Source organism: Geotrypetes seraphini, chromosome 1 (genome assembly GCF_902459505.1).
Source record: "Geotrypetes seraphini chromosome 1, aGeoSer1.1, whole genome shotgun sequence".
Taxonomy (NCBI): domain Eukaryota; kingdom Metazoa; phylum Chordata; class Amphibia; order Gymnophiona; family Dermophiidae; genus Geotrypetes; species Geotrypetes seraphini.
Window position 1 is genome coordinate 195,429,956 of NC_047084.1, and position 27,530 is coordinate 195,457,485.

General features: G+C 39.6%; 1 protein-coding gene across 2 annotated transcripts in view; it reads right to left on the reverse strand.

Moving 5' to 3' along the window:
- The window catches only part of CENPU (centromere protein U), an 86,319-nt gene that overhangs the window by 26,619 nt on the left and 32,170 nt on the right, over nucleotides 1-27,530 (reverse strand). Inside the window, exons 6-9 of one of the 2 annotated variants that reach the window (XM_033943413.1) lie at nucleotides 27,281-27,365; nucleotides 17,482-17,602; nucleotides 5,903-5,981; nucleotides 1,394-1,441 (exon numbers count right to left, since the gene is read on the reverse strand). In XM_033943413.1, coding sequence (XP_033799304.1) covers nucleotides 1,394-1,441; nucleotides 5,903-5,981; nucleotides 17,482-17,602; nucleotides 27,281-27,365 — 333 coding nt within the window. Of the gene's footprint in view, nucleotides 1-1,393; nucleotides 1,442-5,902; nucleotides 5,982-17,481; nucleotides 17,603-27,280; nucleotides 27,369-27,530 lie in introns of both variants that reach the window. The other variant, XM_033943403.1, reaches the window with a different exon arrangement.

The following is a 27,530-nucleotide window of genomic DNA, read 5'->3' on the forward strand; positions in this document are numbered from 1 at the left end:
TGTAAATTTGCTGTGATTGAGTTGGAGGTCTGTAGACAACACCCAAGTGGATGGAAGTTCCATTTTCTCTTTTCAAAACAATTCATATCGCTTCTTCCCTTCTGAAAACTTGGCTATTTTCAAAAGTTGTAAATTCCGCTCCTCTCCATACTATTCCAAATTCATATTGTACTTGTTCTCTTTTCTAATTTTTGTAAACCGTGCCGAGCTTTATTATTATATATAAGCCTAAAGTTTAGTTTAGTTTCCCCAGGCCCCTGCATTTCAGTCACTTGGATATCTGTCTTTACATAGAGAGCTACTCTTCCACCTTTTCGACCATCTCTGTCCTTCCTAAAAATATTATAGCCTGGTACTGACCTTAGATAAAATAGACTGCACAGGCTTCAGTTTACAATAAATAAAGGCAGAGGTAAACATAGGTAGAGATTTGTATTTTCTAGACAAGCACTAATATTAGATTTTAAAAAAATAATACATTAATAACGTGGTTCCAAATAGACAAATCCATTAGCAGAGTAGTGTATGGAACATTTTTGTATATTTATAAATAGTCAATTTCCCCAACTAAACAAAGGGAAAAACAAAGCAGTTATCAAATTTCACTACCATGTTTCCCCCCAAATAAGACACTGTCATATTAATTTTGGGCCCAAAAACGGCACTAGGTCTTATTTTTGGGTAGGTCTTATTTTTTTCATGTAGAATGATCATCTCTCCCTTCCTCTCCTCCACCCCAATTCTTTCTATTTCCTTTCACTCCCCCAACATGTGCAGCATCTTTCCTCCCCTCTCACCCATTCCCTTATACAGTATCTTTCTATCCCTCCCTCCCAACCCCCTGTGTAGAACCCTTGCAGCTTCTATCCCTCCCATCCTTTGTGCAGCAGAACCCTTGAAGTTTCTATCCCTCCCTTCCTCCCATCCCCCTGTGCAGCATCTTTCTATCCCTCCCATCCCATCCCCTCCCAGCTGTGCACCCCACCTTCTGACCCTTCCCTCTCTCCCTCCCTTGTGAACCCCAACCGCGAGCCAAAATACCCAGAAACAAACGGCAGTGTCGGCAGCACAGGCTGGATCGCGGCTTGTCCTTATCACGTCCAGGTGTTGCTCTGCCGCATCACTGATGATGTCATCAGCAACGCGGTACGGAATGGCTGGGCATGAGAATGGCAGGCTGCAATACAGCCTGTGCTGCCGACACTGCTATTTATTTCCAGGTATTTCGGCTCGCAGTCAGGATTCGCATGGGAGGGAGAGATGGAAGGGTCAGCGGGAGTGGGGAGAAGCGCTGCTGCTGGCAACTAGGGCTTATTTTCAGGGGTAGGGCTTATATTAAGACCTATCCCAAAAATCATGCTAGGGCTTATTTTCGGGGAAACACGGTACTTACCTTTGCATTTTTCTTTTTCAGATTTTTCAATTTATGAACATCTTCTGACTATAAGAGACAGAAAAGAAACATCAATTAGTATGACAAATCAAGAAACTTATGGCACAGAGGTAGAGGGTAAATGAAATAGGATTAATCAGATTTACGGAGATTTAAAGGGTCGCTGTTTAGCAGTTAATGGCTGCCTTAAAGGGAGGGAATGTATATGGTCCCAAGGCCGATCAGTCAACATTTTATACATCTCTGCAAGGGGATCTCCTGCAGTTCTGAAGGGGAAGCATGTTTTTTGTTTGGGGGTTGCTGTTTTTGTGGGGGGGGGGGGGGTTTGGTGGGGGGAGGTTAATGTAGTGCCAGATCTTAGGCTGGATCATTCTAAGGGAGGGCATCCTCAGACTACAAGACATAGTAAAGCTCCGATTCAGTTAATGAAATTGTTGGGGCTTATGGACTGTTGGCAGTTGTTACACGAGACCCAGAAAATTTATACGCATTTTTTGCATGTCACTCAAACTTATACCAGAATAGATGGCATTTGGGTGCATAGGAATTTATGGGGGTCCATTTGGAATGCAGACATAGACTCCATACAAGTGTCAGATCATGACAGTGTGTTTATGTTTATTAAAATTTGATATAACACTAAATCTTTCACAAGTTCTCAGCGGATTACATAAAAGTACAAGTACATGTTAAAATAAATTGCATCTAACTGAAAAGAAAAAGAACTCCATTGTGGATAGAAAAGACAAACTCATTCACACCCAAGATATACTGAGAGCAGACACTATTGGATATTGATTGATTGGGAGATCCTCAGGTGGTGAATGATGTTCGGGACGCCATCCTTTGTTATCTTCGGGAGAATGACACTGGGGCAGTAGGGGATGCATTGAAAGCGGTGGTCCAAGGGGTATTTATTAAGTGGGGGACCAGGAAGAAGCATCTTAGAGCCCAGCAGTCCCTGGGTTTAAGGGAAAGAATTCTTGCTTTAGAGAGTAGACATAATGTTTCCCAGGACCCCTTGGTAGCTGAACAGTTGCAACAGGCATGCCTGTCGCAACTGTTACAACAAGAAGAGCTTTATTTTTGAAAACTAAATTGAAACAAAATTTATTTGACTATGAGAATAGATCTGTCTCTATGTTGGCTCACTTTTTACACTCTAGGCAGGCTCATGTGACTGTGCAGACCATACAAAGAGCAACCGTCATTATACTGATGAAGATATTCACCAAGTTATACTGTAATATTATGAGAGACTTTATAGTAGAGGGACAGGACATCAGCTGTTGACCAATTTTTACAGAATTTTCCATTTCCGAGTATCTCTCAGTATGCTTACAGAACCAGTTTCTATCAGGGAGGTAGAAGGGGTCATTAAGTGGTTGTAAAATCACTTGGGTTGGATGGCTTCATGGGCCAATTTTATAAACAGTTTCCAAACTTGTTAGGTACGCTTCTGATGATGGTGGTCAACGGAGTGCAGAAGGAAGATCCATTGCCGTCTTCAATGGGAGAGGATGGAATCATGGTCCTTTTGAAACCTGGTAAAGACCCCTTGTGGTGTGGGGCTTATCGACCCATATCATTGTTAAATGTGGATGCTAAGATACTTGCTATGGTGTTAGTTCTTCGATTGGGGAAGTTGCTCCCAGACCTTATACATGTTGACCAGTTGGGATTTATTCAGAGGTGACAAGTAGAGGATAATATTCAGAGGACATTACACTTGATGTAGGGATCCAAACAATCCCAGGATAATAATAATAATAACTTTATTTTTCTATACTGCCATAATCTTGCAACTTCTAGGCGGTTCACAGTGAAAAATAGCTGTACAAACAGCGATTACAACATACAGATGGAGAAGAGGTCACAGAGCATCCTGTGATTACATGGTGTAAATTAGTAAGAAGAAAGATATGCATAGGTTACAATAAAATTTTAACATGTTACAATAGAAATGTTGTAAAATGAGCGAATAGCAGAATACAAATGGTGAAGAAGCCATTGTGCAGTCAGAGAATACGAAGTACAAAGTACCGTGAGAGGGGAAAAAGTGGATTCAAGTATGATGAGTGGTAACTTTAAAAAAGGGGGGGGGAGGAAGAACTGGCTATGAAATAAATTTGTTGAAGTAAGAGCGTTATTGGCTATCAGTGCTGAAAAAGTGTTAGATTGGGAGAGTTGGGACTTTTTATGGGTGGTAATGGACAGAATGGGACTGGGTGGGATGTTTGGCGAGTGGGTATGTGTGCTATATGCTTCTCCCCGGGCATGTATTAAGATTAATGGGTCCTACACTAATTTATTCTCCATATCCTGGGGTACTCGGCAGGGACGCCCTCTCTCACCATTACTTTTTGCTCAGTATATTGAACCATTGTCAATTTGGATTCACTCCCCTGTCAGGTTCTGCACCCAGCACCCTTCCCTCTCTCTCCTGTCAGGCATTGCACCAGCACCCTTCCTTCCTTCCTTCCTTTCCCCCTCCCCTGTCAGACTCTGCACCTAGCATCCTTCCTTCCTTTCCCCGTCAGACTCTGCACCCTCCCTCCCAGGTTCTGCCCTCGTCTTAGCCTCATACGGTACCTTATCTTGGCGATCCACGGTGGAAGTGCAGCGGGCAGGAGCGAACTTTCCAAGTTCCTGCCCTGCTGCCGCGAGTTCCTTCGGCCGCTGAACGATATGAGCAGGAGCGTGATTTGGCGCTGCTGCTCGGTACTGAGAGGCATCCTTACTGGCTCCCGTGAACAGAAGTAAAAAAAAAAAGGTACGCGCGGGGGGGGGGGGGGAGGAGGGTGAAGGAAGAGGGCCAGGGCCTGCCTGTCGCCTGATAGCCATCTGAGGGCACCGCTTCCAGCGAGGGAGGGCGGCCGCACTAAAAATAGGTAACGGGGGGGGGGGGGGGAGGAGGGGGGCGCTTTGGTTATTTGTTCCATAAGATGCACCCTAATTTTCACCCACTTTTGGGGGGGAAAAAAGTGCGTCTAATGGAGCGAAAAATATATCTGCTGTCTATATGGCTCCCTTTTACTAAACCGCAGTAGCGGTTTTTAGTGCAGGAAGTCTATGAGCATCGAGAGCAGCGCGGGGCATTCAGTGCAGCTCCCTGTGCACTAAACTGCTATCACGGTTTAGTAAAAAGGGAGGGGGGTCATGGCATGTCTGTCAGTGGAGGCGCTCCTTGAATATATTTCCAACTAAAAAGAAAAGTTAATATTAAATGATTTTAAGGATTCACTATAATAAGCATTGCACAAAATCATAGATAAAATAAAAGGATCCTGTGAAGATAATGGCTTATGCGATCTCTTCATGAAAAGCATAAAAGAGAATAACAAGCCTGCCGAGGATGTAATAATAAGTTATATACTAGTTATTGTCTGGGTTGCTTGTCATTGTTATTGATGTCTATTGACTACCCAGTTGAGTCTTAGCCAGAAGTAATTGGTATACTTCCATTGTATGTAGATCTGTTTCATGCATATTCATTGTGGATATCTTGAAAACCTGACTGGCTAGGTATGCCCTGAGGACTAGATTGAGAACCCCTGATTTATGTTAAATGTACAGCCTTGCATACGCTATAGAAATAAGTAGTAGTAGAGGCATGATTGACTGCAAGTGGTTGAGGAATTGGAAAATCTAAGGAAGGAAGGAGAGACAGATGAACCTGATTTGGACAGGAGTGGGGCAGGAGGAGATGCTGGACCTGATAGAGGCAAGAGGAGAAAGAGATAATGAACCTCCATGAGATAGGAAGGAGAGTGAGAGGAGAAGATGCAGGACCTCTGGGGGGGGGGGGCAGAATATATCAGGAGGGGAAAAACATACTGGGAGAGAAAGGGAAAAGGAAAAAAGAAAGTGTGTGCATGGATGGGGGAAGAGAGATAACATGAGGGAAGAGGTGGTACACCCCAGAGAATTTTGCATAATTTAAAAAATTTTTTGGCACATTTGATCAGTCACTCTTCTTCTCTAAAGCACCTGTAAAGCAATCTATTCCTCATAGTAACCATACCCTCATTTCATGCTACTGCCTGGACCAGTCTTCAGTCGAAGAGAGCGAACTCTGTCAAGCACTACTGAACAATCTGTGCCTATGAACTAGTGAATTCTAGCATCATGCGACTGCATTGCTCCCTCATACTGTGACAACTGTTTAAGAAACTGGAGTGAACCTGAGCTTGAAAGTCAGTCACTCACATCTTTGGCTAGTTCAATCCTGCTTTGACACGCAGCTCCTGATTGGTAAGGCCCGACTTAGTGCAGGAAGAGGCGGTCGAAGCATACAGCGAGTGATTTCCTGCACTCGCCGGTGCTCCGGCTGCTCTCTCCTGCCTCTCCCACTGCCCTCTCAAGTCTCCCCCATTGAAAAACCATATTCGCGGTTTTTCACGATTCACAGGGGTTCCTGGAACAGAACCCCCGCAAATATCGGGGAAGTACTGTGTTATATATATATATATAAAACATGTAAATAACTTATTGCATGATTTTACTTACTGTTCTATTTAGATTTTTCTTCATAGTTGAGAAGAACAGATCAATTGCTTTTCTGACGGAACTGGATTTTACCGTCTGTCTGAGAAAAAAATATTGGTTGAATATCTTTGTGGTATAATAATAATAATAATTATTATTTATTTATATGCCATCATACCGGGGAGGTTCTAAACAGCTCACAGCATGAAAAAAATAATTTCAATAAAATCTCAATAAAATACAATAAAACTTTTCTTCCTTTAGATATCTCTCATACTTGTCAGGTCCTTTCACAGATTTAATTCATTACCTTTGGCATTCATTCTTTCTTGATGAGACACCGCTTCAGCGCTGAACAAAAATTGTTTAGTAGTCCTTTCTTTTAGCTTTCCTGTCACAAGCCCAATCGCAGCCCTGACCGAGGAGAGCAACACTTCACCCAATTCTTTTCTCTTATTTGACAAACTTGAAGCAACTGTTCTCTGTTTATTCACAGCGTTTCTCAACTGCCTTAATGCCTTGCTGCTTCAGTTTTTTTTTTTAAAAAAAGTTCCGTTGTCCCTTTCCTCTATCTCCTCACTCACAAGCCCAATCGCAGCCTGCTAGAGAAAAGTAATATTCAATATTTCATTTACTTTGTTAGTTTGTTGGACTGAATATCCCCTCCTTCATTGAGACAGTGAAGTGACTTAAGGGAAAAGAACCAAAAAAAAAGGGAATACTGTTTTTTTTTTTAGAACTGGAAACAAAACTGACAGTTACTCCAAAGAACCTTTTTACCAATATTAAAGTAAAAAAGACACTAAAAAAAAAAAATATATTTAAGATTGAGACAGATAACTGAGAAAGAGAAAAGGGAAAAAAAAAAAAAAAAAAAGGAAAGAAAATTTCTATTTCAAAAGACAGAACCAAAGCTTGGAAGAAAAGGGAATAAAAACATAAAAATACCAAATCTAAAACCAAGAGACTAAACATAAGAAATAAGAATAACCAAGAAAAAGAAAATAACAACATGGCAAGCACCAGACAAAACAAAAATGAGGCTGGTACATCTGCAAAAAGACAGAAACAAGATCAAATAACACCAAGCAAGATACCACTTCCTATTGAAGAACCAGACATATTAAGCAAAGCAGAAGTCATGGAAGAACTAAGACAAATCAAACAAATGCTTAAAGAAACAGTTACTAATATGTCTGAAATGAAAGAAGAAATTTTAAATATTCATAGACAAATGGAAGTTAATAACAAAAGAACAACCGAATTAGAATCAAAAATGGAAGCTATAGAATGTGAATCAAAAAGATGTAAAAATGATAGCCTGGAATTAAACAAATTAAAAGATCAACTGGAGGATTATGAGAATAGAGGAAGAAGGAAGAACATCAAACTTTTTGGAATACAAGAAAATCTAGAGGGAAAAAATACTATCCTTTTCCTTGAAAATTTAATTCCAAAAATTCTACAAATAGAATTGAAACAACCAATTGAAATAGAAAGGGCGCATAGAATCCCAATTAAAAATTTAGAAAACAAAGGCAGACCAAGACCAATAATTTTCAAAATGTTGAGATACCAACAAGCATTGGAAATACTAAATGCTGCAAAAAAAGATAAAAATCTAAATTATAAAGGATCAAGAATATGGTTTTTACCAGACTTTGCCAAAAACACAGCAAATAAAAGAAAAAGATTATTAGATTTGAGACCTCTACTAAAAGAAAAAGGATTTAAATATGGTCTATACTATCCGGCGAAAATGAGAGTGTCATCAGGAGAAAAATCCTTATACTTTGAGGATCCCGAAAAACTAAAAGACTTTCTTTCTAAACCAGAACCTATGATATTTTAATATAAAACATTAAGATGGTTTTGATGATTTTATGAAGAATTATAAAAATATGAAATATTGAATTATATGAAGAAAAGAAAGAAAATGATATAAAGAAAAGACAATAAAAATAATAAGAAAGAAGGAACAAGATATAGAAAAATTATTAAACAACACACTACATATATGTTTAAAATAAATTATATGCTAAAATTATAATACTAAGGAAATACAAATTAATAATTGAAAAATGGATAATGATATATTAATGAAATGTTATGTAAAAATGATTAAAGATATAAAAGATTAATATTGATAGAAAGAAGGGAAATTTGTTTGAATATAGATTGCCTGGAGAGAGGAGAATATTCGGGTTGCAATTCCAATGTGTATCCTTAAGCAGCCAATGTATTGGGTGGGAAAGGGAGGGAAAATGAGAATATTTAATAGTATTATTAAGGGTAAAATAAATAAGGGATTATATACATTAGGGGTAAATATGTGTGTCGTGAAGGAAAAATTTTTTTGGATTTTAAATATAGAAGAAGAGGGGAAGAAAAATATAATGAAAAGTATTAAAAAGTATAATGTCTTTTAAAATATATTCTATTAATGTCAATGGCCTGAATCATGTAATTAAAAGAAAAAAAGTATTAACATTTTTAAAAAAGCAAAATGCGGATGTTTACTGTCTGCAAGAGACCCATCTTAATATGAAGGAATCACAGAAATTATCAGGTGGATGGATAAAGGAATGTTTTTTTGCTCCAGCAGTGGGTAAAAAAGCAGGGGTTGCAATTCTTATAAATAAAAAATGTATGGCCAAGATAAAGATAAAAAGTTTAGATCCACATGGAAGATGGATACAAGTTGATATAGGTATGGGAAATGATACCCTGACGTTATTCAATATATATGCCCCTAATTCGAATCAATCAGAATTTTTCAAAAAGCTACAGAATATGTTATTACCACTGGCTGCCTCTAATTTAGTGGTGGCTGGAGATTTTAATGCTGTAATGGATCCATTATTGGATAAAAAACCAGGTAAAAATATTAAATCTTTAGGTCTAGATAATTTGGTTCAGTCATGTGATTTGAAAGATATATGGCGTATTCTTCATTTTAATGATCAGGAATATTCATTTTGTTCACAGGTTCATAAATCATTTTCAAGAATAGATTATATTTTTGTTTCAACAAATAAAGTGCAACAGGTGAATAAAGCCTCCATTGATCCTATTATTATTTCAGATCACGCGGGAGTATGGATAGAATTACAATTAGACCAATTAGAAAATAATAGACCTCTTTGGAGATTTGATAATGCATTGCTTGTGGATGACAAATTTTTGGAAAATTTTAAAACACAAATTAACGATTTCTTTCAAATAAATTTAGTGGAAGATACATCTATAGAGAATGTATGGGATGCATTTAAAGCAACTATGAGGGGTAATATTATATCATATTCAGCTTTTATTAGGAAACAAATTAAAAAACAATATATAGAATTAGAAAAAGAAATAAAAATATTAGAAGCTAAATTGGTAAGAAAATGGGAATATGAAATTTTACAAGCTCTTTTGAAAACAAAAGGTAAATATAATGAATTAACTTCAAAAATGATAAGAAAGGATTTGTTTTCCAAGCAAACAGTGTATTATGGAAATTCAAATAAGGCGGGGAAATTATTAGCAAATTATCTTAAGGCAAAAAAAAGGAGAACTAATATTAACGGAATAAAAGATGATAATGGTATAATAACAAATCAAACAAATATAATACTAAAACAATTTTTAAAATTTTATAAGGACCTGTATTCTTCCGAACCTTATTTGGAGAAACAAAAAGATGGGAAAAATTTTTTAGATTTAATTAATGGACCTAAAATTCCTGATCATATAAAACGAAGTTTAGAAGAACCTATATCACTAAAAGAATTAGAAACAGCATTGAGATCTCTTAGAGTTGGATCCGCTCCAGGTGGTGATGGTTACATAGTAGAATTTTATAAAACATTTCAAAATATCCTTTCCCCACATTTATTAAAATTATATCAGACACAACTTATAAAAGGTAATGTAAAAGGTACTATGGCTGAATCAATAATAATTGTTTTGCCTAAGCCAAATAAAGATCCTACTTTGGTTTCAAACTACAGGCCTATATCTTTGATAAATGTTGATAATAAACTTTTGGCGAAAATTTTGGCTTTAAGATTAGCAAAAGCTCTCCCACATATTATAGATATGCATCAAACGGGTTTCGTTGCTAAAAGACATTCCTCCAATAACTCTAGACTATTATTTCACATGCTAAACTTATCAAAAAAAATAGATGAACCGACTTTTACAGTTTCATTAGATGCTGAAAAAGCATTTGATAGGGTAGAATGGAATTTTATGTATCAGGCTTTAGAATGGTTTGGTATAGGTTCTGGATTTATACAAATGGTAAAAACCTTGTATAGCTTCCCAATTGCAAGACTAAATATTAATAATAAGATATCTGATGGTTTTCAATTGCAAAGGGGAGTTAGACAAGGTTGTCCTTTATCTCCTTTGTTATTTGATGTTGTATTAGAACCCTTATTGTTAGCAATACAACAAACGAGGGAGATACAAGGTATTCCATATTCAGATATGGAATATAAAATTTCGGCTTATGCTGATGATATTTTACTTTATTTGAGAAATCCAGAGTCTACCTTATCTTCTTTATTGGAATTAATTGATAAGTTTGGTAAATTTTCAGGATATAAAATTAATTGGAATAAATCAGAAATTATACCCTTGAATGTTCATTGTGTAAAAGGATTATTTGATACTTTTCCATTCATATGGAAAGAAGAAGGATTTAAATATCTAGGCATTCAAGTTAAAAATACAATTGAAGATACTGTAAAAGAAAATGAAAAATATGTAATAAAAAAAGTTATGGAGTTATGTGAGCAATGGAACCCATTACATATTTCTTGGTGGGGAAGAGTTCAAACTATTAAAATGATGATGTTGCCTGTAGTTTGCTATCAAATGAGTATGATACCTATTTATTTTCAGGGGTCCTTTTATAAAAAGCTTAATAGAATTTTAACAAAATTTCTTTGGCTTGGTAAAACACCTAGAATAGCTTTAGTAACTTTACAAAAATCAATTAAGGAGGGAGGGGTAAATTTTCCAAATTTCTATAGGTACCATCAAGCCTATATTCTACGTCAGGGTATGTATTGGATCCTCCCAGAACTTATAGATAATGCACCAGATTGGTTATATTTGGAATGGCGCCTTATGTTTCCCCTAAATTTAGTTCATTTGCCAAGTATTAATATACCTAGAAGATACAGAGAAAATAAAATAATAATGGATACTTGGAAAACATTGAGATTTATTGATAAATTAACACCCATCCCAATATACAAATCAACTAATCAATCCATATGGATAAACTCCAAGATCAAAATTGGCAGAGCTCAAATCCTTTGGAAGAACTGGATTATTGCAGGCATTAGATCTCTAGATGATGTTATTTCAGAAGGTAAACTGCTGGAATTTTCACAATTGCAACATAAATTTGGTCTTAATAAAACACAAAGTTTTAAATGGTTGCAATTGAAGCAGGCCATTCAGGTTGGGTTCCCTGAATGGAAAACATTGAATTATCAATATAGTTTAAAATTCTTATGCTTTAAAGCAGACTTCCTAGGACATCAAGCCGCAATGTGGTATAAATTAATATCTGGATATTTGAATAAAAAACCAAAAAATGGTCTAAGAGACATTTGGAGCATTGAGATTGGACATCAAATTAATGCATCTCAATGGCCACTAATTTGGTCTTGGAGAATGAGATGTACAGTGTCAGCATCTATGAGACAAACATGGTTCTTTTTATTACATAGAGCTTTTTGGACCCCTACTCGTTTGCAAAAATTAGACAGTTCTAAGTCCAATAAATGCTGGCACTGTAATCTAAAACCAGGGACATTAGATCATTTATTATATCATTGTCCCTATATAAAAATTTTTTGGAATTCAATTTGGCCACAAATTAATAAATTAATGGAAAATCATATCGCAATATCATATGATACAATTTTATTTGGAATGATGATGAGAAAAAAAAGTCAAATTTCACCAGAAAATAATAAGCTTTTATTAATTATGACAGGGGTTGCCATTCAACATATAACTAATAATTGGAAAAATTACAACAACCTAAATTACACATTTTGGTGGAATACCATATGTCATATTTTTAAAATGGAAAGAACAATAGCAATACAAAGGGGGACATATAATAAATTCATACAAATATGGGGGCCATTGACAAAATACTGTAATGATTAAATAATATGATGTTTCTTCTTCTTTTCTTCTTTTTAAGGATTTTTTTTTTTTTTTTCGACACACATAGAGGGGGGGTAAAAAAAATAATTTATACATAATATGTTATAATATATTATACAAAATGTAACGTATGAAAAAAAAAGGTAATAAAAGGGTGGAGGGAGGTGAAATGGGACAAAATTTGTTTAGATTATATTGTATTAGATACAAAAAAGTTATTGAATATTTATCAATTGTATTCCAATATGTTGTAAACTTTTTATAAAAATTTGAAAAATAAAAATATTTATATTAAAGTAATAAAAGGGTGGGGGGAGGGTGAGGGGGAAAATCAAATTTAGATATATAATGTATTAGATATAAAAGTGATAATATGCATTTATCAATTGTAATTTATTATTATGTACACTTTATGTAAAAGTTGAAAATAAAAAATACTGAGAAAAAAAAAAAAAAAATAAAATAAAATACAATAAAAGGCAGTACATACATTTCAATAAAATTGATCAAGATGAAAGTGCAACCATGCAGGTAAGAAACATAAAAATAAAATGCAAACATGGTTGAAATAAGAGAAAAGGTGAAACCATTACGATGTCAGCCTATTAAATAATTGAGTCTTTACTAATTTCCTAAAATCTAAATAAGAAGAAGCTTCTAACGTCATTTTTCTGAGCCATATATTCATTTTAGCGGCCTGAAAGTTTTCTCAAGGAACCTCTTATAGTGGCAAGATTTTATAGAAGGATAAGTAAATAAATGCTCAGTCTGTAAAACTCTTTTTAGCACATTGCAAAAACTGTAAAATGTGCCATTAATTCTATGTAAACATCTGTTCATATGTCTCTCTCATGAGTTTTCTAAAACACAGTTCTAAAAAGCAGTGAAATACCTATTTGGATATGAAATTCTCTTTGAACTCCTTTTTTATATAGAAACTTACCATGTAAAGTGCCTCCATTGTGTAGTCATCTGGCCCTGGTCTCTGGAATAATTCAAGGATAGGAGGGAGTGTTTCACATGCACTCCATATATTCCTCAAAACAGGCCTATCCTGAATCATACAGGAAATAAAAACTCCTTGCAATGGCTGACTGCCACTGGCTCCCACAGCCAGAACAGTAGCCCAGGCCATATCCTGGCCAACTAGGCTGTTTCCCCAAGCACTGCTGTACTGGTCTAGCTGGAGAAGTAGGGGAGAGACTAAAAAGCCACTGCAGCAAACCTGTGTCTTTGGTTAAAGGGTCTTGTGAAAGGGGAGATTTGATCTTCAAAGGGCATACAAACAACACTGTGTTGGGAAGGTGCCACCCTACAGGACTGCTTACTCCAGGTCTAAGGTAACAGTAGCCCAACATCCCCACACTCTCAAATCCAAAGTTCCATGGGGAGAGAAGAACCCCTTGCCTAGCCTACTGCTATCACCCACATAATATTTTCTGTAAGACAGCCATGCAGCTTTCAACCTACTGGATGCAATTAGAGCAACATTCTGTTTTGCTCTGAAACTTAGGCAATAGAACAATGATCAATAAAACATTTAACAATTTAACATTGAACCACAAATTATGCACATGAGTAGCTAGGAGCCAACCTGCTAAGTGCAACTAGTAGGGGCTAGAGAAAGGGAGCCCCCTTTTTCTGAATCAATGTCTCAGTTGAATCTTAGCTACAGTAGAAGATGGACACTGGCAATGTCTGAGACAGAAATCAGGCGAATCAAAAGTCAGCACAGGGTGGGTTGTACGGACTCCTGTGTACATTAACAGAAACAAGATTATCAAGGTAAGAACCTAATCTTTTGTTCTGTTACATATATACAGGAATCAGTACTTTAGCTGGAGTACCAAAGCAGTGCCAAAACTCAGAGGGCCTGAAGGAGGCTTCTGGTCTAGCCAAAATGGCTAACCTGGGAAAAAACTATGAAGAGAAAACCAAGTGGCTGATCTACAAATATCATCCAGAGAAAATGCCCTTGCCTTTGCCCAAGAAATAGCTACAGCTCTCAGAGTGAGCCCTCAACAAACCAAATGGCTGCATTTCAGCCAGAAAGTAAGTCAAAGAAATAGTTTTTTTGAGCCAACAAGCCATGGTAAGCTTGGAAGCACAGGACTCCTTATTAGAGCCTGCTAAAGATGATCAGAGCAACAGAAGTTGTTAGTGTCTGAAGATACCTAATTAGAGCTTGGCGCACATCTAGGAATCTAGAGTCATAATCCTTGATATAAGCTTATTTACTGAAGGATGACCAGAATAGAGGCTGATTCAAATGAAATGTGAAAGCAATCTCAGGAAGGAAGGAGAAAACAGTTCTAATGGTTACTCCAGCCTCTGTGAAACAAAGGAAATGATCCCTACACAATAAGCCTTGAAGCTCAGAAATCCTCCTAGCTGACATAATAGCCACCAGTTTCAAGGTAACCTAGTAAGAGGCTCAAATGGGGCCTTCTGGAAAGACTTGAGCACCAAATTGAAATTCCATTCTGGACAAACTGCATGAAGTGGGAAGTTTTAATTGATCAACTCCTTTCAAGATAGATTCACATCCTGAATAAAAAAAGGAATAGTTCCAAGTTTCCAAGTTTATTTACAATTTGATATACGACCAAACAAATATCTGGACGGTTTACAATTGCTAAAATTAGAGTTTAAAAAAGATGCAATGATAAAAATAAAGAGGGGAACATAAAAACCAGACGAAGACAAAGATATGGACAAAGTAGGTACAATAGGCACTGGGGGAGGGGAAGATTCAAAATTACATCGAAGTCAAAATAAAAATAAAAGGGAGGTAGGAAAGGAAGGGAGAGGTGATGGGTGTCGCTTCTTAAAAGCGGTTGTTTTGAAGAATTATAAATTCAAAGAAAAGAATCTTATCTAGAATTTTGGTATGCATCTTTAAATAAAAAAGTTTTTAGTTTGGTTTTGAATTTGTTGAGTAAGTTTTCCAATCGAAGATGAGATGTTCTCTGCAGAGTCCATTACTATAATGACATCACTTTTTTTACTTGTATGTTTTCTTTTAGGATCTTGAGATAGGAGCTCTAATGCTTGGAAATAAAGTGTTAGCCATTAAGTTGGAATATTTTTGTTGCAAGTCCTGCTATGAAGTCTTCACTGCTCAACTGGCAGGTAGTCAAAGTATCATGGTCAGTATGAACCTACTGTTTAAATACAATTTGGTCAACGGGGTCATAGACAAGTAATGCTCAAGCACCTCCATACCAGGACACACGGTTCACAGCAATGCAGCATGCAATCCTTCAAATCTAAGCTACATACAACCTTGCCCATCAGAACTTTATAGTCATTTAAATAAGTAGCTGCCAACAGAATGAATATGCATAAGACATATTTGCATGTCTGTTTCCTCCATTATATGCAAATCTCTTTCATGCATATTCATTAGGGACATCTTGAAAACCCGACTGGCTGGGGGTCTCCTAGGACAGGGTTGAGAACCACTGAGCTAGAGAGTTGTTCCTTTTCAGCAAGATCTTGCCTGCATCTAGGGCAGGGGTCTCAAAGTCCCTCCTTGAGGGCCACAATCCAGTCGGATTTTCAGGATTTCCCCAATGAATATGCATGAGATCGATGTGCATGCACTGCTTTCAATACATATTTATTGGGGAAATCCTGAAAACCCGAATGGATTGCAGCCCTCAAGGAGGGACTTTGAGATCCCTGATCTAGGGAAACAATTTCTGACCAGGTTTGAAGATACATCCAGTCAAAGCCTGTAATTGATCTACTGTTGGAATATATCTATAGGGTGCAATCCTTTAAAGTGACTGTGGTCTTTCTTTTGGAAAGGATTGCAACATAACCATTCTAAGAATTTAATTTTAATTAAGAGTACTGCCTCGTGATAGGAATGAACATGATCGGATCCCTCAATACTATGTAATCCAGATTAATGCAATAGTAACAGCTGTTCAGATTCTGTCAAATCCTTAATTGGTTTCAGTATACTTTGGCCATAATAAAAAGTGAAAGCCTTGTGACATTCAGAGCCATTAAATTTCCCAGTAGTACATAAGAACATAAAAATAGCCATACTGAGTCAGACCACTGGTCCATCTAGCTCTGTAATCCATCTAGGTCACAAGAAACTGGCAAAAACCCAAGGACCCAATTCATCATTCTCCATAGCTAATAAACTAAAAGCACTGCAGTGAAGCTCCAAAAGTAACACTTTTAAAAATTAGACAAAAGCAGTCAAACTAGTCATAAGAGAAGCAAAACAGCTATTTGGCTTGACAATAGAAACAATGGCACATAGTAAATACTTTCTTCAAAAATCTGCTGTTTATACAAGTAAGTCTGGGCTTGTCCAATAAAAGTAATACCCCAGGAACTGCAATAGGCCTTGCAAGGCACCAATGTTTAATTTCCCAGATGCTAACATGAGTCAACAAGCACTTGCAAGGACTTGTCAGACATACATTAAAATTGTGTACGCACAGACAAACTTGCTCTACTTTGAAGTCATTTTTAGCCTATTAGAAACAGTGGTTCTAAGATATAGCTAGGTGAGTTCTGTAGCTTAAAATTTGTTCTAACAGTGAAAAAAAGAAAAGGATTGGAGAATGTACAGTTGTGATATATGGCTTCAAATACAGCTAAAAATTTGCATAAAGTTTTTTCATCAATTCTGATGACGCTTTCTCTCATTAATAAAAAGCACGGTGGACTTAAAAATTTGTGGGGCATCCACTGGCTGTAGTCTCTTCCATTTCCTGAATTCTGAACCTGAACCATGACAAACTATTTTTTTAAACAATTTTGTGGTCATCTAGTGATCCAAAAAAGCATCTACCATTATTCTGAGCAGTATGTTTGGACTTAGCCTAAAACATTCCCCTAGAAATCTGGCTTTCACCCTGGTTGACCAACTGTTCTTTCCATAACCTGAATCCAAAGTTGACATCTTTTTTGTATCCATGGAAGATACTAAAACGTGACCCAAATAAAGGGGTCCCTAACTCTGTACCTAGTTGAGATCATGCTCCAAAACTTTGGATATCTTTGTTAGAAGTCTCAACATATTCACTGAAAAAAATTACATCAATTTCTGAGATGGTCTAGTGGGGAACTCTGGACCACTTGACATGGAATGACCCACTATGTGTTTTCTCCACTTGTAGCTTTTTTGGGGAAAAAAAATAATTTCCCTCATCTTACACCTATTTTACAAGAGTCTCTTGTAAAATTTATACTATGGGAATTGCCAATGTTCTAACCCGAAGGTCTGAATTCCACTTTCTGTGTCCTTTCTAAAATGGGGCTCCACATTAGTTGAAAACTTACAATCATTAAGGAAACTCTGAATAAAAGGAGATTACATATTCAATTGCACCAGTTTTATGGGGTGGATTAAACTTGTAATCTGTATATATGAAAGGAAAGTGAGATATTACTTGTAGTTTGTGATTATTTCCTTAAATCTGTCTAGGACAACATCCAACTCTGTCAAGTCTTTGGAAGATCTCTGCATCCCTTCTGGACTCAAAATCGTTGTGTGGGATGGACCAGCATCATCTAAAAATAATAATGGTAGAACACAGTAAGGAAAAATTAGGTTCTTATCTTGTTAATTTTTCTTTTTTTTTTTTTTTTTTTTTTTTCTTGAGTTCAATAATTTTATTGAATATTATAAATAATATACAGAAAGCAGTTCAAGTACATGAAAATTGAATAAGAAATATTGATGTAGAAACAAAAGAAACCGTAATTGCATTCATTTGCATATAACAAATTATTAAGAAGCATTCAGAGTATTTGAAACTGCTAAGAAAAGAAATAGAAAGGGTAGATAAGCAGAGAGGATGAAGTAAAAGAAAAAAGAAAGTGAGGATGAAGTAAAAGAAAAAAGAAAGGTAAAGAAGGAGAAAGAAAGAGGGAGAAAAAGAGAGGGGTAGAAGTGTCTACGAGGCAGAATGAACATATGAATCCAAGAACGACCAAGGTGATTTATTTCGCATCAATTTTGTAGAGAAACGAGATATCATGTTTTTTTCATATGCATATGATTCGAATTTATGGTACATGCTCAAAGAGTTCCACCAAAAGGTGTAGTCTAGTAATGTAGATGATTTCCAATTTTTTAAAATGTGCATAAGAGCTGTCACAAACATGGTGTCAATGAGTTTGGGAGGACAGTTTGATAGTGCGAAGCAAGGGTGTTGAGAACGAAGGATTATAATGTCCATGGAAATAGGTTCTGAACATTTGGTAATAGATTTTATGGTGTCCCAGATACGAATCCAAAAGGAATGATTTAGAAGACACATTATTCCTGAACCTGTGGGTAGTCAATCTATTCCCACGAGATTTCTTGTAAAGCCTCATTAGCAGTTTTTGACCCGCCTCCCATCTCTCTGGGCTGTCCTCCAATTCCTCAGTGTGTACCAAAGCAGATGGTCAGCCCTAGAAAGGAAACAGAATAGGGAGGGGTAATGGGATGCTCACCGAGAAGCATGCCTGTTCTGCCCATATCATTAACATCTATTAGGTGAAACAAAAAAAACAACAAAACTTAACCCTTTGCAATACATAAGGTGAAAAACAAGTCATCTACTGAAGCGCAAACCGCACTAAGAGATTCTCCATATAACCCTTAGATTCTTTAAAGCAGCAGTCGCATCCTCTATCCTTGTTAATGCTGAATAAAGGAAAGAAACGACATCTGACAAACAATAGTAAGCAGGCAAAGGAACATCTGACAGGGCGAGTTTCAGGAATAATGTGTCTATCTACTAGAAAGATTACCAAGGTAAGAACCTAATCTTTCCTTCCAGTGCGACAGATATATCAAAGCAGTTCCTCAAGTATAGGGCAGGGCAGATAAGCCTGCTGACAACACAGATGATCCGAATGCAGAGTCCTTTTTTGTTGTTACGTCCACCCTGTAAAACTTCGTGAACATATGGAGAGAGGACTATGTGGCCACTCAAAGATTTCTTCTGAAGACACCACTGAGATTCCACCCATGAGGAAGCCACTTCTAGTGGAATGCACTTTCACAGATATAGGCTGAAAAGATGGCCTTACGAGCCCATCTTGAAATGGTCTGTTTCAAGACTGGTTGGACTTTACAGGCAGTACTCGCCAGTACAGCGATAATCAGACAGTCAAAATTTGTTCGTAACCTCCAGGTACAGCAATAACACTCTGCGCACATCCAATAATTTTAGCACTTTATCACTCTTCCTTGATCCCGAGAGCATGAAGGCAGGCAATCACACTTCCTGATTGATATGAAAGTTGGAGACTACTTTCAGTAAGAAAGATGGTACTGTACGCAATATTATGCCTGAATCCAAAATTCTGAGGAAGAGATCTTTGCATGACAATGCCTATAATTCCAACACCCATCGAGCTGAAGCAATTACCACTAAAAATACAGTTTTGATTGTAAGATCCATCAGAGAAGCTTGCTCTAGGAGGTTCATAGGGCACTCTACCCAGCACCCATAGGACCAGATTAAGACTCTACACCGGAAAAGGCTGTCATACTGGAGGCGCAAAGTGATCTTCAAAATCCTAGCCACATCTGGATGTATGGCTACGGTGCTCTTATTAACCTTAGACCCAAATCATGATAGCCCCGCAATCTGAACTTTCAGGGAGCCAACTGCTAGGCCTTTTTCCAGTCCTTCCTGCAGGAAAGCTAGTACCACAGATATTGGGTCCTCACTCCTCTGAGCACACCAAGCTTGGTTACACTTCCAGGCTTTTGCATTTGCAGCTAATCTTGCTTTCTTTCTACAACTTAGAAGGGTGGACACCATTCTGTCTGAATAGTTTTTGCATGCAAGCACTGCACACTCAAGAGCCATGCCATAAGACCAAAGTGTTCCGTATCCTCCAGGGCAATTGGGCTCTGCGTGAGCCATCTTGGGTGACATGTCAGACTGAATCCTTGGTCCCTTTGCAAATGGATCAGATCTGCACACCACGGTCGCCTTGGACAGTCTGGTGCTTCTAGAATAACCAGCCCTTGGTAAATTGTGATCCTGCGCAGAAGTCTGCCTATCATAAGCCACGGTGGGAAGACGTAAAGAAATCCTGTCTTTGAACAAGGCTGCCCTAGGGCATCCAAACCTTTGACTCCTGGCTCATGTCTTCGACTGAAGAACTGAGCTGCCTTCTTGTTGGCCGCCACTGCCATCAAATCGAAAATCAAGTGCCCCCACCTTCTCACAATATAGGTGAAGGCTTCTTGAGACAGTGACCATTCCCCGGGATCCAGAGTCTTCTGGCTGAGGAAATCTGCTTATACATTGTCCACTCCTGCTACATGTGCCATCGAGAGTGCCAAGAGATGGGACACCGCCCACCAAAACAGCATCTGGGATTCCAAGCATAGAGGAGCATTATCTGGGAAAACTTGTACTGTTTTGCACTGCAGCATGCTCCTGAATGCCTGAAGCACTAGGTGGATGGCTCAAAGTTCTAAGTGGTTGACTGACCACTTCCTCTGCAGAGGGGACTAGCATCTCTGCACCAGTTGCCCTTCACAATGAGCCAGTCATAGGATGACATTCATTGTCAGGATCACGAATGCAGAGATGTGAAGGGGAACTCCTCTGGCTAGAGATTGAGGCTCCAACCACCAGGCTAAACTGCAACATGCTTTTGCTGTCCAAGGGAGCTGCTGTTACAGCACATCGCTCTGCAGGCACCAGCGGGAGAGGAGTACATTCTGGAGCAGACACAAATATGCCCTTGCTCAGGAAACCTCATCCATAGTCACTACTGTTGATCCCAGCACCTGCAATTAATCAAGGCCTTCGGAGCTGTCTTACTCCGAACCTCCTGTATCTAAGCAGGAGCTTCTCTCTGCGGGCTTCCAGGAGGAACATCTTGTGTCAAACTGGACTCCAGATACTCCAACATCTGTGTTGGCTCCAAGTGGCTTTTCTGAAAGTTGACCACCAAGCCCAGCCTCAACAGTAGCTGAATTACTCTTTGCACAGTCGATCTGCCTGCAGAGTTGGACTGGGCTTTTATCAGCCAATCATTCAAATACAGATATACCTGTATACCCGCTCTGCATAGGTGTGCTGCAACTACCACCATCATCTTGGTGAAGATGCGGGGCACCATGACCAGCCCAAAGAATAAGGGCACAAACTGGAAATGTTGCTTGAGCTCATGGAAGCGCAAGAACTTCCTGTGCTCAGGAAAAATGGAAATGTGCAGACAGGCCTCCATCAAATCCAGTGAGGTGAGAAATTCCCCAGGTGCCACCAAAGCAATTACTGACCTCACAGTCTCCATCCAGAAACAAGGTATCTTGAGAGCAGTATTGACCTCCTTGAGACCTTGATATCAGCCTCCAGTCTTCTGAACCTTTTTTGGGCACTGAAGTATACCGAGTATCTGCTGGAGCCCGAGTCTTCCTCTGGTACGGGCTCTATGGCTTCCAGATCTAGCAGCCTTTGCACCGTAGCTTGGATTCTGACCACATTTATTGGCTTCCCAGCCTGAGAATCCAAAAACAGGTCCGGGAAGGAACGAAAGAACTCAAGCTTGTAACCCTCTTATACAATATCCAGCACCCAGTGGTCTATAATGATCTCCACCCACGCTTCCTAAGAGGCCAATAACCTCTTCCCTCCCCTCCAAAGCGTGGAAACTCAGCTGAAAGCTTGGCATCATAATTGCTTCTTAGGAGCTGCTGTAGAGCAAGATCCTGAACATTTGGGGGGGAGGGGCCCACCTGGCCCGTCCGAATCTTTGCCTCAAGCTTTGAAATAATCTCTGACCCAAAGGCCCTCCTGAGAACTGGCGATAGCATCTTGAAGCCTGAAAATTACTGAGCCCAGACCCGCTTGGGGATTGTTTGCCTCTCAAGCCCAATTACCAGCCAGAGACCTCAACCCCCATTGGAACCTCACGCACACAGTTGGCAAGAAGAAAACAGTCAACCCTGAACCTGGAATACTTGCCACGAAGCCACTAAGCCTGCACTCTCACCCACTGTGGACAGAACCTAGAACGAACTTTACTCCCAAGGGACTAGTCTCTGAGCTCCTGGACTGTTAGTACAGGCTGTCTAAGTGGATGTTATTGCAAGGCAGTCTGCCCCTTAGATGCAGACCTCCAACCTTAGAGAGTCTGTGCTCTCCTGTAGCCAGAAATGTCCCAAAATGGGATCCTAAGAAGCAATGAAAAGCCTTGCAAATAAGAAAAAAAAAACCCCAACAAAAAAACCAAATGCAAATTTAATGGAAAAATAAACATGAGCAGAAAAGACAACTGAGGAATTAGAGGACAGCCCAGAGAGATGGGAAGCGGAGCAAAAGAATGCTATAAGAATTTTTGCAGGAATTGATCAATTACCCATAGGTTCTGGAATAATGCGTCTGGCATACTAGAATGATAAATGTATACAGTACTCCTCCAAAATTCACAGGGGTTCTGTTCCAGGAACCCCCGCAAATTTAAAAAAAACCGCAAATGTGGTTTTTCGTCTGTCAAAAGGCAGGAGAGGGCAGCTGGAGTGCCGGCGGGTGAAGAAAATCATTTTGCAGTCTGCTCCGACAACCTCTTCCTGTAATAAAATCGGACTACACCAATCAGGAGCTGCTTTGACATGCAGCTCCTGATTGGTGTAGCCCGACTTTACTACAGGAAGAGGTGGTCGGAGCATACCACGAATGAGCAAATCTGTGATTTGCAAACCGCAAATTCTTGGGTGAACTCTGTAGTTTGAAACATACTCAGCACTTAATGATAAGTTATGTAGGTTTATATCCCACCAAATCCTCACATATTGGTCGGTGTTCCTCGTGGGTAACAAATAGCATAAGCTTTACATAGAACTTATATACATGCAATTACATGATATAATAGATTACAACCTTAAAAGGAAACAACCTTTACCAGGAACAAAAGTACTGATTACTTATAAGCTGAAACAATTGGTGCAAATCACAGAATACCAAGGTTTAGAGCTAGACTGACTAAATATAGCGACTCAATCGCTGTTGGCCGATTTTCTGGCCGATTTTCCAACAGCAATTGATTCACTATCAAGTTTGCATGCAAATCATTTGCAGGCAAACCCACCGACTCTATGCAAATCATTTGCATGCAAACCCACCGACTCAATCGCTCAGTAAGCGTTTGACACAATATAGAGCCCTAAAATTAGTGACAGGGGAAGAAGCCTCCTGTCACTGCTGTCAGGGCTTCTGCTCTTTTTTTTTTTAATGGAACAGATGTTCTGCACTCAATCTGTCCCATTAAAAAAGCACCCCCTCCCCAGCTAGTACTCCTGAGCCACCGTTTCTCCTCCCCCCCGAACCCCAAAAATATGGCAGGAGGGATGCCCACTCCCTCCTGCCCTGAAGGTGCCCGCCCGCTACCTCCTCCCCCCACTAAAAAAAACAGCAGGAAGAATGCACATCCCTCCTGCCTGGAAACACCTCCCCCTCCCCCGAAAAAAAGGCAGGATGGATGCCCACTCCTTCCTGCCACCTCCCTCCCCCTCTGTGCCCCCGTTTGTTTGTTTATCCCCCACCCTTATCCAGGGCGAGTTACATATTTACATACAAAATAAAACATTACATTTAACATACATATCGCATCAACACAAACATCACTATAAAACAAATTGCACACTTACATACAGAATATAAAATTACATATAACATACAAGTCGCTTCAACGACAAACCTCATTATAACCAATAAAATAGACCAGACCATGGAATACATCAGTGACCAGCACTCTGCACTCAAGTCACCACTCCTCCTCCCTCAACCAATCTCAAATCCTATATTTCTTCTTTTTCTTCTTACAGAACAAGTGTCTTAAGTGCTTTCTTAAAGTTCTGTAAATTTTGCTGTTGATGAATATATTCTGGAAGGTTGTTCCCATACCTTGAAGTTGGTAGCAGGAGGTACTGAAAATACCTCCTGCTCCTCCAGTGATGACACTGGGCCATAAGCCCCTCCCCAGGGCATCATGCGATGAACTGGGAGGGGGCCTACGGCCCTGATTGGCTCAGACAACTCAGACTCATCTCTTGGGAGGGGCCTGAGGCATCTGAGCCAATCAGGAACTTCCTTAGGAAGTCCCTGATTGGCCATTAGCCACACAGTGTCAGACGTTCAGGTTGATCTTACAGTTTCAAGTCACACAAGATTAACCTGAATTTCCAGCATCACGTGGCTCAAGCTTGCAGAAAGCTAAGCTGTGGTGGGGGAGGAAAAATCCTGTTGTTTCTTCTGCAGCTGAAACTAGGTGAGGGAAAAGAAGCTAGGTGAAAGAGAGAAACCGGTTGAAGGCTGGGAGGGGACAATGCACCATTATATTTATCCACTATTTAAAGAAACACATAGTGGCAGCCATTCAGAGCTGAGCAGGAAGCACGAAAAGCTCGGTCTTGTCGTGTGTACCGCTGGACACGAAATCGGAAGCAGACATCCAGGGAGGGAGAGGCTCAGCATGGGGCAGGAGCGCAGAAAGATTGCTCCTGCCCCATACACTGCTGGACCACCAGGGATTAAAAACAGTGTAAAAGGTACACATGGGGGAGGGGGTTTAAAAAAATTGTTAGCCGGACGGGAGACAGGAGGGATCCCTCTTGTCCTGGCCTACCAGGTCATACGGCAGGCCGGTTCAGGCCTGCAACAAGTCCAGGAGGGAGTCGGGTCTTCATTGTGCAATGACTCGAATATAGGACGAGACCCCCCATTTTAGGGCCATATTTTTGGCCCAAAAATCTTATCCTATATTCGAGTATATATGGTACTACAAAATTTTACTTTGTTCTCTTTTACAAGGTTGTTCACATAAAAGATATTTTCATAGATTACTGTCTTTCAGGAATTTAGTATTTTGATAACCAACTATTTCATACCAACATTTTAGGAAATTGCTATGACTTTGTTTAAAATTTTTTGTTAGCTTAAGTTTGTATATCACTGTGTTTCTACAGTTTTTCTTTTCTTTTATAGTTAACATAAAAACACAGTTTTGCAGTATATAAATCAACTTTTATGTTATTTGTTAAGTATTTCTTGACACTGTCCTGCTCCAAAGTTTGGAGATAACTAGCTTTTAAAAGCCTGTTAAACAATGTGGTAGCTAATTGACGAGAGTCCTTTGAAAACCGGCAGTGATCGGACATAAAGCCTGATTTTGGAGCTGTAGTGCCAATGATGACTAAGATAAAAATTTTCAAGGTCCTGCACTACACTGTACAGCGAGAACAAGACAAACACAGCGAAGAGGTGATTTGACAACCTCTAGAATTCAGTTTCTATTTATATAAGAAAATGCCGAGAAACCGAACCCTTCAGAAGTAAAGTGCTGTTTATCCACAGAGGCCAGAATTCTCAAAAAACCGTGTTAAAAAGCAACGGTCTGCTACTGCAGCCGTTTTGATAGTGAATTGAAAAAAAGCGAGACATTTAAAAAAAATAAAAAAAAACCAAACAAGTACAAATGAGGTCGGCGGACAGCAGCGAAGATTCACTAAATTTGCATGTGCCCATCACTGATGATAGCGATGGGTACATGCACAGAAACCCCTCCCCCAAAATCACAACAACGGGAGAGATGCACACTCTCCCCACTGCCAAGACACGCCTGCTGCCACTCAGCAGCTCTCACCCACTGCAGCAGGAGAGATGCCCACTCTCCCCGCTGCCAAGTGACCTCCCCCTGCCTCCGACACCCCCTCACTCTTATCTCAACATAGATGCATGGAGAGCACGGACTCCCTCCTCCCAACTGGCCTGCCTGCATTGTCTAAAATGGGACTTCCCCTCCCTGGTACATCTTGGGATGCACTGGGGAGGGGCCTAAAGCTCTGACTGGCTCGGACACCTAAGGCTCCTCCTATGGGGTATCTGGGCCAATCAGAGCCTTAGGCGCCTCCCCGGTGCATCCCAAGATGCACTGGGGAGGGGGAAGTCCCATTTTAGACAACACAGGCAGGCCAGCTGGGAGGAGGGAGTGAGTGCCCTCCATGCATCTATGTTGAGATAAGGGGGAGGGGACATCGGAGGCAGAGGTGGGGGGAGGTCACTTGGCAGCATGGGAGAGTGGCCATCTCTCCCGCAGCAGGTAGTGAGCGTGGCTGAGCGGCAGTGGGGAGTGGGGCCATTTCTCTTCTGCGGAAGGTGCATGCAGCTGAGTGGCGGTATGCATTTCTTGGCAGCGGGGAGAATGGTCATCTCTCCTTCTGCGGGGGAGGGGAGGTGTCACTGCTGTTCAGGGGGGAGAGGGGTGTTCTCTGCCGCTGCAGGGGAGGGGTGTTGTGATGCAGTGGGAGAGAGAATGGGCATCTCTCCCACTGCATCACAACACAAGTTTTCTAGCAATCTGACACTGACTGGCATCTCTGGACCAGTCATTTATTTTTGTCACAAAAAGCCGATGCCGCTTTTAGAAAATGTCTCACCATTTTTTAAGAATCCACCAGAGGGCTCATTTCAATATTGAACAGCCTATTTGCATGTCATTGTTTGAGACTGCTAGAAAGCTCGCTATTCACAGAGATAATCTGTTTAGATAATCTGCCGCTAAAATGCGTACAGGCTAAACAGTCGGTAAACAGTATAGCAACAGCGTTAAAGTTTTGAGAATTTTCCCTAGAGTGCCTTACTTATTTTCTGCCTGCCATCAGAGAAATTTAGCGGTGAGTTGCAGTGCCGAGCAAGGAGTATATTAAGCGTACAGAAAGCTCTTCTTTAGTTGGGACAGAGCAATTTATTTTGCAAAAAACCAGGAAACTGAAGCCAAACTGCTGACTGCCACATAGACTAGAGAAACAATTTTAGTGGTAACTTCCTTCAATTTTGTCTCCGGATAGCAGAGAGATCACCAAAAGTGACAGTGATGTAATCAGCTCACATAGAGAGAAGCTAGAGGAAGGAAGAATCTTAAAGACAGTGGCCATTTTTCCTCCACAGCAGGGTGGGGCAGGAGGACACTGTGACAGGTCAGTGGGGAGACACAGTACTCAGCAGTAAGTGCTTTGGCTCTACTGAATTTACCACCGGCATTCCCATGGGTTGTTTGCAATTTTTTGCCTGCATCAGCAGTAAATCCATTAATCTTTTTGCTGTTACTGTGCATTTATTGCACATTCTCATCCCCGTGCCATTTTCTAGTCTGGAAAATCACAGTAAAACAGGAAACCACAGAAATTATGCACATGATTATAGTAGAAAACAAAACAGCATTTAGCTGTACCTGTAGAGTCCAATGACTTATGGTGAGTAGATTTCTTCCTTTTTTTCCCTTTGGACTTGCTATTCACTTTTGGAATGGAATTTTCCTGCTAAGAAACACAAGTAAGTTTATTTTTGGCAAAGCAGCTTCTTTGCTCATTTTGGTTTGTAGTTGAATCAAAACCTGATCCTACTAGGGATATATGCCTTCATATGGGCAAGGAAGGAAATTTCCTTATTTGTCCAGTCACAGCAGCACAAAATGGTACCAC